At 38.0% G+C, this 14,268-nt stretch overlaps 2 protein-coding genes across 2 annotated transcripts; one reads left to right on the top strand and one right to left on the bottom strand.

Moving 5' to 3' along the window:
* The first annotated feature begins 307 nt into the window (after window positions 1-307).
* On the top strand, window positions 308-2,009 carry LOC139650328 (green-sensitive opsin-like). The gene is made up of 5 exons (XM_071526961.1): window positions 308-674; window positions 971-1,139; window positions 1,248-1,413; window positions 1,563-1,802; window positions 1,905-2,009. Exons 1-5 carry the CDS (start codon window positions 308-310, stop codon window positions 2,007-2,009), a joined length of 1,047 nt encoding a protein of 348 aa, XP_071383062.1.
* Window positions 2,010-9,245: 7,236 nt separating this feature from the next.
* On the bottom strand, window positions 9,246-13,861 carry synprb (synaptoporin b). Its single transcript, XM_071527025.1, has 5 exons — window positions 13,838-13,861; window positions 12,585-12,709; window positions 10,105-10,303; window positions 9,723-9,914; window positions 9,246-9,623 (listed from the first exon to the last, which is right to left on the bottom strand). Exons 1-5 carry the CDS (start codon window positions 13,859-13,861, stop codon window positions 9,246-9,248), a joined length of 918 nt encoding a protein of 305 aa, XP_071383126.1.
* Between the last annotated feature and the right edge of the window lie 407 nt (window positions 13,862-14,268).

Raw genomic sequence — 14,268 nt, 5'->3', positions numbered from 1 at the left:
AAAAATAATTTCCATAGTAGTTTGTAGTATAGTACTGCTTTTTATAGAATTTTTTTTACAGCATGTCCTTTTAACAGTATAAAGATCAAGATCTGAAATGTGGAACCAATATTAGAACTGAAATAAATGACTCTGGGGCCAGTGTCGCTCTGTCCTGTGCTAAAGTCAATTATTGACCTGACTTGAGCAAATCCTCTTGTAATCTAATTTTGCCAATTTGAGGTTGGCCTCAGGAAGGTATAAAAATCACACTCAAGGCAACGTAAGCTGTGGGTTCGACACAGTGTAGGCGATCCATCCATTCAAGATGGAAGCTAACGGCACAGAGGGCAAGAACTTCTACATTCCCATGTCCAATAGGACTGGGCTTGTAAGAAGTCCTTTTGAATATCCACAGTATTATTTGGCAGATCCTATCATGTTCAAGCTACTTGCTTTCTACATGTTTTTCCTGATCTGCACTGGAACTCCCATCAATGCTCTGACACTGCTGGTCACAGCTCAAAACAAGAAGCTCCGGCAACCTCTCAACTTTATCCTGGTCAACTTGGCTGTGGCTGGATTAATCATGTGCATCTTTGGATTCACCATCACCATCACTTCTGCTGTCAGTGGCTACTTTATTCTTGGAGCAACTGCCTGTGCTGTCGAGGGATTCATGGCAACACTAGGAGGTATGAAATCAATGTTCTCTTTCAGCTAACTTCATACTCTAATTTCTACTCTTCCTACTTTGAAATTTACAATAGAGTTGTTTAAAATAAAGTTCATCATAAATTAAACAGATTAGTCACTAAGGAACAGGTTGAAGACACTTTTAAATTGAAAACTGTATTTGAACCGGATATTTGACCAACTTCAAAAAGATCTAATGGCCCTGTTTAAGGTAGTGTCAAGCATGAACATGTATGTCTGTGCAGAAATATTCTTTAAGTGTATCAAATCAACATCACATGTCTTCTCTCTACAGGTGAAGTTGCTCTGTGGTCACTGGTAGTGCTGGCTGTTGAGAGATACATTGTTGTCTGCAAACCCATGGGAAGCTTCAAGTTCACTGCAACTCATGCAGGAGCTGGAGTTGCTTTCACCTGGATCATGGCTATGGCTTGTGCTGCCCCCCCTCTTTTTGGCTGGTCCAGGTACATTATATATTGTATTCTATTGTATAAGCTGGAAGTGAAATTTTTACTGTATATATCAACATAGTTTAGTTGATTCCTTAATCATTGTGGTTACCTGTCACACAGGTACCTCCCTGAAGGTATGCAGTGCTCCTGTGGACCTGACTACTACACCCTGGCTCCAGGCTTCAACAACGAATCCTATGTCATCTACATGTTTGTCGTCCACTTCTCTATTCCTGTCTTCCTCATTTTCTTCACTTACGGGAGCCTTGTGCTGACAGTCAAAGCTGTAAGACATGTTTGAACTCAAGATCTTTAAATTACAGTTATCAAAACCTAAATGAAAACCAGTGAATTATATATTAAAATAATTAAATAACTTGTGTAAGACCCTTATGTTGCATTTATCATTTATTTATCTGCTCTCAAATGTTGTAGGCAGCAGCTCAGCAGCAAGACTCAGCTTCTACTCAGAAGGCTGAGAAGGAAGTGACACGTATGTGCATCTTGATGGTCTTTGGCTTCCTGGTAGCTTGGGTCCCATATGCCAGTCTGGCTGCCTGGATCTTCTTCAACAAGGGAGCTGCCTTCACTGCCCTAGGCATGGCCATCCCCGCCTTCTTTGCAAAGAGCTCAGCATTGTACAACCCTGTCATCTATGTGCTGATGAACAAACAGGTTGGTTCATTACATTAGCTAATCTTTATTTCATTTTAAATTTGTACAATCCTGGAGTTCACATGCTTGGTATCTGAATGTGCTGTATTCTCTTTATTTCAGTTCCGTAACTGCATGCTGAGCACTATTGGAATGGGTGGTATGGTGGAAGATGAGTCTTCTGTTTCTGCCAGCAAGACAGAAGTTTCCTCAGTGTCTCAGTCATGAAGACATCCTAAAATCTGCGGACATTTTCCTTACCAATTTCTTCCTGATTTTGAATGGTCCAATAGAGAAAGTGCTTTAGCCAAACGGATTTGTGGAAAATTTGTTACCAAAGATGAATGGACTTTTGGCATTACACTCAAGAATTGTATTATATCTGTTAAAATGTATAAACTCATATAATGAGATGTCCAAAAGCATTTGCTGTGGATGTTATGCATCTTGTACAGTGTGTGAGTGAGTGAGTGAGTGAGTGAGTGAGTGAATGAGTGAGTGAGACACAAGACACAACGATGACACTTAAAACAGTCAGCTTTCAAGACATAATAGGCCAGCTGAAATGTCACAGCACTTCTGCAGAACGAGTCTGTTTGTAGATGTGAATGGTTGGTTGTGATGAATGGGTAAGCATCAGGAGTGGGGTATTTTGACAGAATTGTGCGGGGAGCAGTTATTTTGATGGTCTATCTCTGCCATCATTTGTATGTATTTTATAAATAAGAAAAATGATATGACTAGATTAATAAATGCATGCATGAAAAGACATGTAATGGTGTGTTCATTTAACCCCTAGTTATACATGTTATTTTGATTACATTATCTACTTGTATTCCTACAACATAAATTAGATATTAGACATCAAAAACATAAATAGAGTAGAGGAAGGATGCCTCTGCTATATACTGTATTTTCATGAACAAAAATATGTTTTATTATGGCATACAATCAGTTTTAGAAAAACATTTAAATATGATTTTTAAGACCTTCCATCAAGCAAGACTTACCAATGTTTCATGAATATGTAATTTCTAAGCAACTGGCGAGAGTAATTTGACATTTAATGTCCATCAGTTGATTCTATAATCTTTATTGTTCATTTAGGTTTTCTCTGGCAACATATACAGTACCAATCTTTTTCTATATCTATTCTATGTGAGGCAATCTAATAATATGAAGCATTGACACATTCAGGGTCACCTACTTGATAAAATCTCATGATATCACACATGTGACATGATTGCTGGTTGTTCCTCGATCTAGGCTAAAAACTAAAGGAGACTGTGCTTTTGAGGTTGTGGCTCCTAAACTTTGGAACTCTCTCCCTCTGGACTTAAGATCTGTGCACGCTGTGGACACCTTTAAAAAGCAGCTCAAGACCCATTTGTTTAGACTTGCCTTTGTGTCATTTTCTATTTACTTTTGGGTTTTTTTGTGTTTTTTTTTTTTGGTCTGTTTTTATTGTGTTTTATGTCCATATGTATGTTTATGCTTTATTTCCTCTGTGAAGCACTTTGTGGCGTCTCTGCTCTCGAAAGGTGCTATATAAATAAAGTTACTTATTTACTTACTTACAGAGAGTCACACTAGAGTGTGAGAGTAAATGCTTGAAGGCCGTCATGATCAGACGTGGGTATGTCATCACCGTACAATCCCTGCTTGTAATTCTTAGTGAATCCTCTAAAGTAGACAGAAGACTACTTACAGTAAGAGGAGGGGGGATTCCAGGAACTGCTGCTTAACAACAAGAAGTCACATTAGAATAAATTGTATTATTGGATTGTTAGGAGAAATAACTGCTGAAGTGACTCGTGACTAGCTTTGTTGTAAAGTCTGCAGCAGGACAGGATGATTACAGGCGTGTGTTATAACTCAGACCGTTGTTAGCTTGTTGTCATTAAAACAGCCAAATGTGTTGTCAGAGTAATCTAGAGACAAGTTTAACCCACAACTGAATTCTTGTAGAGATAGACTTGAATGCAAATGGTAACTGAAGAGCACATGAATACTGTAAAGCAGTGGTTCTCAACGTGGGGTCCGGGGACCACCAGGGGTCTTTGAGGGGGTTCCAGGGGGTCCCCATCGAATTGGTAAACTTCCAATGAAAAAGGTTGAGAATCACTGCTGTAAGCTATGTGAGTCCACACAGCACATTGAATTTTTCACTAGATAAAAAAAATACTAGGCTACTTAAACGCTTATTTACACATTCTTATGGCACACTGAAATGGAGATACATTTACAAAAAGTGGTGTAGTTCTTTAACCATGGAACTGATGTGGCTGAAAATATCCTCATCTAAAGCCGACAGTCTGTAATTAACCTCACAGTCAGTCAAACAGTGTACAGTAAGGGATACTGTATGATGTGATGTGGTATGATAAGAGTATGAATCCAAAACACTAAAACATGCAGTGCTATCAAAATATTTGTTGAGCCCATTGTAATGGTAACACTTTATTTGAACCCTGGTTTATAACATGCAAGAAAACTGACATTCCTTCTGTGAACTTGCATTAGGTCTTCAGGGGATCACTACCATCTGTCTATTGTAAGCATGTTTTGTTATAGAGCAGTGGGATGCAATTTAATGAGTGACAAAATAATAAAATAAAATAAAAATCCATCTGGCAGTTCACATTTTCAACTGAAAAAGAAACCTTGAGGTTAGCCATGAAAATTTTCCTGAATCTTCAGAATTGCTCTCATTGTGAAACACAGTTGAAAATAAAGAACATGATCACACTTATTTTACAGATCAATAAATAAAAGGAAGGAAGTTCATTTGGTTGGGTGGTCGTTTGGTCAGTGGTCAGTCAGTCTGCTCATGTAACTACAGCAGGTTAATGGACAAAATATATGTTTTTTCTATATAGGCCATGATTAACACTGTTTCATGTAGACAAATGAATGAAAGCTGAGTTTCTCGTGGGACGCTACCACACCCTTTAGGCCAAAATCATTAAGTACATCAAAATAGTGCTAGGTAGGTAGGTAGGTAGGTAGGTACTTTATTGCTGAAGGGTTTGTTAGATTACAGTAAAACAGGTGGATGGTGCCCCCTGCAGGTATTTACGGAGAAGTGAAACATGTCTGCTTTACTATTACAGTGTACAGTATTGTGTTCCATTTCGATGCTGTATCTCTAAAATATCAGCTTTTCAGGAACTAAGATAGACAGTCTTGTTTTCAGTTTGACGGCCATGCGTTTTTCAGTTTATCCAGATGGTTTTCAATGAGTTTCCTCAGCCCAAGGATGTTATAAGCCATAAGAGGGCCATGTGATCCTTATATTGAAGTTAAAACATGATAATCACCAAGAGTTTCAAGATTTTCACCCAACAGTGACTTTGTGAATAAATTGCATGGCCCCTAAGTCACACATTCCATTTTCTGCTGATGGGAAATATAGACATAACCAGTATTTAATGTTACACACCACCATATAACGTGTTACAGCTCAAAGGGGATTAATTACATTCTAACTATAGGCTACCCCCCTTTCCATACCAGATCTCTTGACCTTTCTAAACACAACTCTGCTCTCTAATGCAACCCTTTATTTCCTGTTGATAACCTGACCCTAATTGTCATGCTGTGGGCACATGCACTGTAATTTTCCCTCACAGAGCATGTCCTGGACACCTGCATGTGTTTAGTGTCTCTGCTGGGGGGCTGGCACAGATCAGCATATCGCCTCTGCTTCTTCTAATTGCTTGGATCAGATGGGAGTGGCTGCACACAGAGAGGTCTTAATAACAAACTTGGTGATTCACTCGATATATCCACATGACAGGCTAATGTTCATTGTGAGGAGGCCTATTGCATGATCCTGATTTTGCTTGCCTAATCCTGAGAAGGATAGGATAGCAGATTATCTTTTAAAATACCTTCTAAAAAAATATATTTTCAGAGATGACTTTTATCCTATTATATTTACTTTCATATTGTTTTTACCCTTATTCTCTTCTTCTTGTCTTGTGGAGCCTTCTTGTTTTTATTTGTTTTAATTTGAACTCTGTTGTTATTATTACTAGTATTAGAAGTAGTATTAGTATTATTTTTATCATAAGCATGGTGACCATTTAGATATTGATGGAAAACGGTTGGTTTTTGCCATTTCACAGAAATTAAAGATCATTAATTTATTTAATGGATGAGCTATAACATAAGGAGCTATAGGTTCATAGCCACTAATTATGAATGACGGTCACTTAGGTTGGATAATTTTGAGTCCTACATTTGTTTTCAAGACAAGGACAATTGGTTAATTTTAACATAAATATATTATCTAAATAATGTTGAGATCTGTTTCAGCAACGGTCAGAGAAGTCAGTGATTAGGTCACCACTGCTCATTGATTACTCAAATTATCCTTATAGCATCCAAAAAAATAGCCAGTTACACATCCTCAATTTACTTTCTCTTCTCTATTGTTCACATAGTTATTCTGAAAGCAGCAGTCAATATACAAAATGAATTTATCAGTGACTGACTGATCTTTCCTTGACCAATTAGACAATATCAGTTGTTAAACAACTTGAGGCACCACTTTACCCATGTAAGTAACTCATTGTGAAGCAAATTATTTCAAATCCTCAGGCTGTGCTAATGGCTGGGAGTTTTAAGTAGTATTGGGTATTAGGTAGTATTAGGTTAACAGTCTTAGATAGGATGAAACAGCTCCCTGTCAGATTATCCCTTTGACCTTTACATGGGAGCCACTCCGACTGAAGTTGAGTTAATCCTAATAGACAGTGTGAAAAGTGCCTGCAAGGCTGTGCTGTTCAAGCTATCATTATCTCCATAACAGTCAACATGCACAATTGACTATATTGTCTTTCTTTTTCTTTGTCTCCTGTAACTTTCCATCTCCTCTGGACCCTTTCATCCTCCATGGAGATGGAGAGTCTGACAGCTCTCGCTAACCAAACATGTAATGTAGTAGCAGCTCCACAGTGAATACGCTCACTTTGATATTACTTACTGGAAACCAGAGCACTTGTCACTGAAAAAAAATATTCAAAGTAAAACTTCAGGAACAACACTATATGCAAAACAACACACTTAAGTTAAACTCAACATCTTCATCAGTACACAGATACACACATATGATGTACTTTATCAAGCTGACATTTTCTTCCTTTTTAAAATTATTACACACACAATAAAGGAGCAATAGAGAAAGGGATTACATGCAGCATAGATCTTGAGCTAGACACACTCACATTCAACATTTCAAGTACAAAGTAGGCCTATGCATCTTAGACTGCTTAGTATGCATCTACTGTAATTCTTTTAGTAGAATTATTCTGTTTTGACATAAGCACATTACAGTGTGAATATATTTACACAGAGGCTAGTTGTTAAGATGCACACAAATTTTTTTCAAATAATGGCAGTTTGAAGATCCCTGTGAAACAATATCCACCTAAATTCATTTGAAAGATAACAACACAAATGTACAAGACAATGACACACCATACTGCTGCATCTATTATAATATCAGCAAAGCCACCAATAATTGCAAAAGGAATACATTTTATAATCAAACATCAAATATATCGAGGAAATTCTGGCATAATTAATATCAGGTTATAATGTTGAGCATTTACACATTTTACCATCAAACCAGGTATAAATATGCAATGATCTTACAAATCTTACAATTTGTTTACTACTGACAGGTAAAAATAAAAGGTCAATCAATTCAACAGCAACTACACTTGTGTAACGCTAAATCAATACAAACTCAGTCCAAACATTATCAATGAGAAATTCACTGATAGACAGGGTGGGTAGGTAGATAGATCGATAGATAGATCGATAGATCAATAGATAGATAGATAGATAGATAGATAGATAGATAGATAGATAGATAGATAGATAGATAGGTTCTTTATTGGAATTGTCTTAGGCTCTACCAGCTCAAAGCCTTTAGAGGCAAGTGTGCATTAAAAAATATGAGCTTCCAAAATCAATAACATCAGCTTTCAAGTGGTTAATACAAGTGGATATCTTGAGCATGCTATCACAGAACAATCAAAACCACATAAAGACAACATTTCACCATTTCTGCACTCAAGGCTCAAGGACACAGAATTAAATGTGTATTTTGAAGAAAACAATTATGCTGCGGGATTTTAATCACATAAATGATTTAAAAAATGTCATGTCATAACCATGAGATTTTTGTCTTCTTACTGGATTTAAATTGCCGTAAATGAGTATTGAAAATCGGGGTTTGTGGTAAACACTGTATGGCCAAAACCTTGGCTTTCTCTTCCTCTGGTTTCATAATTGGCTGAGTATTGAATCAGATTCTTGACTCCTACAATAAATATCATCAGTTGTAATTTTTATCTCACCCTTCCTCCTCAACTGTGCAACTGTAATTCAGGCCAGTCTCACAAAGCAAGATCATTGGGTGAGCTAACTGGGCTTAGCCCAGGCTTTTCAGTCTCCTAACAGTGGCTCAATTTTAAGCGGGGTACATCACCATGGTAACTTGCAATACATGCAGACCAAGTGTGACCATTTCACACCACTTTGCTCAATCAAAAGTTGCTTGGGCATTTCATTGTATTTTAAGGACAAGTATCCAAGACAATTCTCAGTTTGTTTAACATTGTTTGTATATGGAGACCCTACTGTGCATTTTTTTCATTTTATTCTAAATATAACCCATAAGCTTAGATATGGAAATATCTAGCATAATCTTGATAGTGCCTTTAGTCTTGTGAAGTGGCTACAGCTATTTGGGTGTGATGGGATAGCCTAGCAAAGCTAACATTACTTGTTTAGCCTACCAAGGCTTAACCCAAAATTAGCAGCTAAAATACTGTAGGCCCTGGTAACATTACACACCAGGAACACGACAAAATGTGCCCCATATGTGATTGGTTGTCATATTGCAACTGTTGTACTTATTTACATAATGTAAAACTTTTCTCATAGGGTTGCGGCCCTGGCTTGCATTGCCACCTTTCCCATCATGCTGTGCGTACATGGTTTTTCACCTCACAGTGAGTGGAGGTGAACTGTTTGCCTTGTGAAATCGCGCCTGGTGTGCAACTACTGTTAGGCTGCACACCTAACCTAACATACACATACAAACCCCACCTCCACATAACCTATATGACTTTGAATTTTCTCATTTCAAGGTACCATCCAAGTCCAAGTACCATCATTAGGGAACTGCCTAACTAACCATTTCAGTTTAAGCAGCATCCTTGAGAAAGTACCACCAAGAAAACATCTGTACTGACTATCCATGACATAGATATCAATGGCATTTCCTCACCAGTATGTCATTTTACACCATTTCCCCCCTAATCATTTTTCCAGAAGACTAGCTTGCTGTTACTTTTGTAACCCTTGATGTGAAAATGTTTAGACCAATAATGCATGCTTCCATATTAGTTCACCATGCATGGTAAGATCACATACCCAGGGCAAAACCTACATCTCATTGACAAATATCATTGGCCCTTGGGAAGTGTTTTTATTCTCTTGGCCATAAATTATTGGTGTACCAAGCTGCGTCTGTGGTAAGCTAAAGCTTACTAGTGACTGGTTGAACCTACTTTGTCTGGAGGCTTGCTGATCAAAATTCCCCTTTGAGTGATTGATACTCTCTTGTCTGGAGAGCTGTGGACCAAAACTCTCCCCTGGTTGGTCAAAGCTGCTCTCGCTGTAAAGACGCTGCCGCATTCCGCTGGCACGTTTCCCAGAAGCACTCCTGGTTGGGTATCGCTGACCAGTCTTGTACCAGCCTGTCTCTTTGAAGACAAACCAAATATTGCCTGCCCAGAGGATTAAGTTAACGAAACCAAAAACCTAGAGGCATAAAAGGGGACAAGAGTAAATTTTGCTTCTGAACGGTAAAGTAAACGCTTTGTTTTAATTAGTGGCTTACCATGCTGGATGGATACCTACCACAGACGTATTGAGACCGGACCAGAGAGGCTCCTGGGTAGCTGTGCATCTGTTTTCCTGAGCTCTGCAGGCAGAGATGAGCAGAAGCACCTGGGTTGGGTCTGTGGCGGTCTTGATATCAGAAAGACCTTTGGCCCAACAACAGGTACTGACCAGCCACATGAAGGAGAAGAACACCGTAACAACAAAATCCTGCTCAGGACAGAGGAATGGAAAGAGAGCATAAAGGGAAGAAGTCTCATAAGGGATAAAAAAAATTAAAAATAAAATCGATTTAATTTGTTTCATGTTGTACAGACACTACAGTATTACACTATACTGTATCTAATTCATGCTAGTACAATAGTGAACAGATGCTTAATAAAGGTATTAACTCACTGACCACAAGTGGACCTCTGTTGTTCTCTCGGTACTTGTTCTGGTAGAAGATATACACAATGGTTGCCAGCAGAGAGTACAGGAAAGCAAAAACTCCCACAGTCACATAAAACTGAGCGGCTGAGGAAAAATCCCCATCCAGGAAGAGAATCTCTTGTCTATTCCTCTCACACAAGGGGGCTTTGAAATGCACCTGTTGCAATCTACAAGACAGAAAGAGCAGATAAAACAGTTTGTTATGGGACTGTCACATGCAAGGGAACCATCAATCTCTAGGTTTGTGTCATGGCCAGCACTTTCCCCTCCAACACACTTTCAAAAAACAGCCTAACTGCCCATTGCTCACTGGCACCTAGCAAGTTTGCTATCAAGCTCAAAATGGCTAAAGGTTGATGCTCATGAGAGACAATTCAAGAGTTGAGAGACTAAGTGGTTATTGACTGCATGAAAGTCTCCGTGTTTCATTAATAATTAGCCTTTTGTGAATTTGAAGATGTGCCAGTTCACACAGAGGGACAGATTCTACCAGATTAGGTTTAAGTTAAAATCTCTTGGGGTGAGAGTTCGCCGCTTTCATCCTACACACAATGGGGGTTATTCACAAAACTCACTGACAGGGTTAATGTGACATTATGGGCTGAGACTGTCACAGTAGAGTGTTTTTGTATTCATAAACATATATTACTGGGTCAGTTTTGCATTTTTGCTGCACTAACACCCCCTTTGGATTGTTTGCATGTTCAGTAAGTAATTCATAAAAGCACACTGCAGCACAAAAATACCACTTGTTCTTGTCAGACAGTATATTTAGTTTGACCCTGTAATTCCTGTTTAAGTGTAAGAAAACACTGTAGTGTGACAGTCTCAGCATTGGCATCAATTGGTTACGGCAAGCTGCAGCGCTGGCCATCCTTTAGTCTAAGTAAGTCTAAATTTGATCTTGTGGTTTTTTTTTTCATTATAATCGAGCGCAAAGCTCAAGCAAAATTGCCAGAAATGTATTTAGAAGCCATATCTAAAAATATTTCAGTCATCACTCATTGCTCCATTGAGTCCGTTGCCAGAAATTTTGTGGATATAAGCGAGTTTGGAAGTTTTGTTGGCAAATGATATTAGATGCAGGGACTTTGCCATAGTTCTGTGGATTGATGCCCCTGGATCTCTGCCCATAATGTGGATTTTATGAATAAACCCTCGACTCCTTCCTCAAACAAGCATTTTTACTTAAAATAGAGTTCTGCTGGGAAGAGTTTTGGCTTTCTGTGTATACGTATCTATTATGTAGTCCAATGAACCTGCACACAGGACTCCAAGCAGGGATTATCTGGCTGCACTTTAAACTGATTCTTGATTTCATTCTGTATTGAGACTCAAAATGTTATGACCTTCGGACAGAACCAGAAAGATGACTGTAAGCACCACGCTATTGTCTTGCATCTACAGCACAGTCGAGAGTCCTGAGAGTCATATTCATTACAGATATGCTCATTGTTGGGGTATCATGTAATTTATTAATTATTTTACGCTGGGTTTCATGTGACTTTTTTGGGCAAGTTATTTTATTTGCATTTTTCAAGATATTTTACCATTTCTGGAACCCAAAATATTTTTCCCAGGATAGTATACTGGTATTAATAGAGATTGCACATAACTAACAAGTTAGAAAATACATATATAGAATATATAATATTTTACTGCTGTGAAATAAAACTATTAACCAGGCTGTGCTTTTCACTTGACTTTAAATGTGAAATGATAATTTCAAACTGCAATTTCATTGACAAAGAGTGAAAATTACACCTAGAAAGCCAGGAGTAAGATTTAAGAGTCTTGCTGCCCTACTCCGTGATGCTGTCATCCTCAATAAAGAACAGCCCAGAAGCTGGACCAATTTAAGATCCTTGAGTCTAAAATTTGTGATTGCATCATTAGACAAAATCTACAGTACCTAGTTTTCACTCAGACAGGCTGCTTAATGGCTCATCCATTACTGGAACCTAAGGTAGTTTCTTGTGAACAATGGTAATCACATTGGTTATTTGCTAAATTTGCTTGGTAGCTGTGTCCTTCACTGCAGCATCTTAATTCCCTTGTAACTTTACATAATTCCTTTCATAGTGATCCACTGATCAGGAGAGCTACATGCTTTCTGAAATTGAGACAATTTTCAGTGAAAAATCTCTTCCGTGTCCCTTGTGTGCACTGGTTCTCCTTGCATAAACACACTACAGACATGTTTGGAGGATAATAATGTAACCATGACAAAATTAGTCAGCCTTGTAAGCAGATACAGCACTTCGCTCACATATGGCCTGTACCAGCAATTTTGCAAATTACCTGAAATGTCAAATGAAGATACTCTACATCAGAGGTTTGAAGCAAAGATCACAAGGTAGACATAATGTAAAGTAGCATAGTGCTTACCTTTGTGCACAAGATAAGTAATACTTGATGGAGTTTGACAGTAAAAATAACCTACTTTACCTGAAAGGATAGCTAAAATCAATGTTGATACTGAGGTTGCTCTGCCTCCGGTCGGCACAGTCCACTTTAACCTGCAGATGCCCATAGTATCCTCCACATGTCGCAAAAGCACAGATGGCAAAAATCTATGAAAAAAAAAGAAACAGGGCATAAGGATCACCATCTGTTGATGAATTCATTTGTTTGGATTCTTTGTTGTCAGAGTATTACTGAAAACTTTCTGTCTCGTTAGTGTGGTCTTCAAGGAGACGCCAGGCAGCTAGAATACGTAGCAGAGAGAACAGGACATGTCAACCAAAAAAGAGACCAGAATGGGAATGGGAAAGTTGCCATAACTTCATTAACCATTACAAGAAAAATCTATGACAAGAGGGGACAGCCATATTCTCAAAAGGTTTGTGTTTGCCACAGTCATTTTGATTAATCTTCCTGGATCTCTAAAGAAATGTGAACTGCTAATATGGTTTTCGAGACTGGGGTTGAGTGGGACAAATTTTACTGTCATATTCTGTACTCATTATATTTGACACTATTCCCCCTCTAGTTTTGTCAGGAAGAGATAGTTCACTTTTTGAACTACCCCTTTAACACCTGTAACAATGACAGGACAGAAGAATTCGCCAATATCAGTTAACTGTGAACATGCCCACACCTATCCGGAAGGGAGAGAGTGTGGCTTACTGCATAATGCATATGCATCAATAAATGACAGGACTGATGATCAAGGTTTATAATTGATTTTAAACAACAAAACAGATGAATAATTGAAGCATAGGAAGACAGCTAACAGAGCTGCTTGCTGCGCACCAGAGGGTGGCCACAGCAGTACAGCGTGATTCAATTTGTAGATATACTGTACCATGCTGCAGTCTCTCTCTCTCTCTCCCCTTCTCTCTCTCATGTTATAAAATCAGAACATTATTCATACACACAGCATTCATAGAGAGAACAGAAAATTCACTCTGTCAGCAACCTTGAATAGATTTTAGCTCACTTTTAAACATATGGCACATGTTGCTTCAGTACACTGCATTGATAGTAAACCACACAGTACATATTCATTTTTGAATTATAATAAATTGAATGAAAAAAAAAATCAAGTTCACACTTTTTATCATCTTGTAATTCATACAACGTAATATGCATTAAATATTAATGTAAGCAGAAATCATTACAACTCATTCATCACAAAAGAATCACCAAAAACAAACAAACAATAAAGACAAATTATCAGATGAATAAATGAAACTTACCGGAGCAAATATAACCATACACATTTAAAAAATCACAGAGCTCAAGTTCGACTCCACACGGTGTCAACAGCTTTTTTATCATGCTGTTGCAAAGCCACTGATGTAGACTGTAAAAAGAGAGACCGGCTCTTCAAGCGAGGGGAGGGCAGACAGTAGATATCTTTACTAAGGAGGAGATTGTGATAGTCTAGATTTTTCACTGTAGCTGTATCTCTGCACTGCTCTACACAAACACTGCAATAAAATATACAATATTATAAATGCTGTATATATAAGATGCCACTATATACATTATACTGTATAAGCATCATATTGGAGATCAGATTTGATACTTCTACAGTCTACACAATATTATAACTTGTTAGATAATAAGAGCATTACTCTCCATTGTACTGAAAAATATATTCATATAGGGCTACATCAGCAACATG

The sequence above is a fragment of the Centroberyx affinis genome, unplaced genomic scaffold (genome assembly GCF_046629955.1).
Source record: "Centroberyx affinis isolate AG114_WGS23_722 - 3 ecotype Tasmania unplaced genomic scaffold, CSIRO-AGI_Caff_v1 ptg001484l_1, whole genome shotgun sequence".
Taxonomy (NCBI): Eukaryota; Metazoa; Chordata; class Actinopteri; order Beryciformes; family Berycidae; genus Centroberyx; species Centroberyx affinis.
This window is presented reverse-complemented; position numbering and strand designations above follow the sequence as displayed.

Bases quoted from the DNA above. Each gene is read 5' to 3' on its own strand.
- LOC139650328 (XM_071526961.1), top strand. From the start codon at position 308: ATGGAAGCTAACGGCACAGAGGGCAAGAACTTCTACATTCCCATGTCC. The intron at 1,414-1,562 runs GTAAGACATGTT...CAAATGTTGTAG, and splicing joins TTGTGCTGACAGTCAAAGCT to GCAGCAGCTCAGCAGCAAGA. The intron at 1,803-1,904 runs GTTGGTTCATTA...TCTTTATTTCAG, and splicing joins ATGTGCTGATGAACAAACAG to TTCCGTAACTGCATGCTGAG.
- synprb (XM_071527025.1), bottom strand. From the start codon at position 13,861: ATGTGTATGGTTATATTTGCTCCG. The intron at 12,710-13,837 runs GTAAGTTTCATT...TTTTTTTCATAG, and splicing joins GTATGGTTATATTTGCTCCG to ATTTTTGCCATCTGTGCTTT. The intron at 9,915-10,104 runs GTCAGTGAGTTA...TGTCCTGAGCAG, and splicing joins ACAACAGAGGTCCACTTGTG to GATTTTGTTGTTACGGTGTT.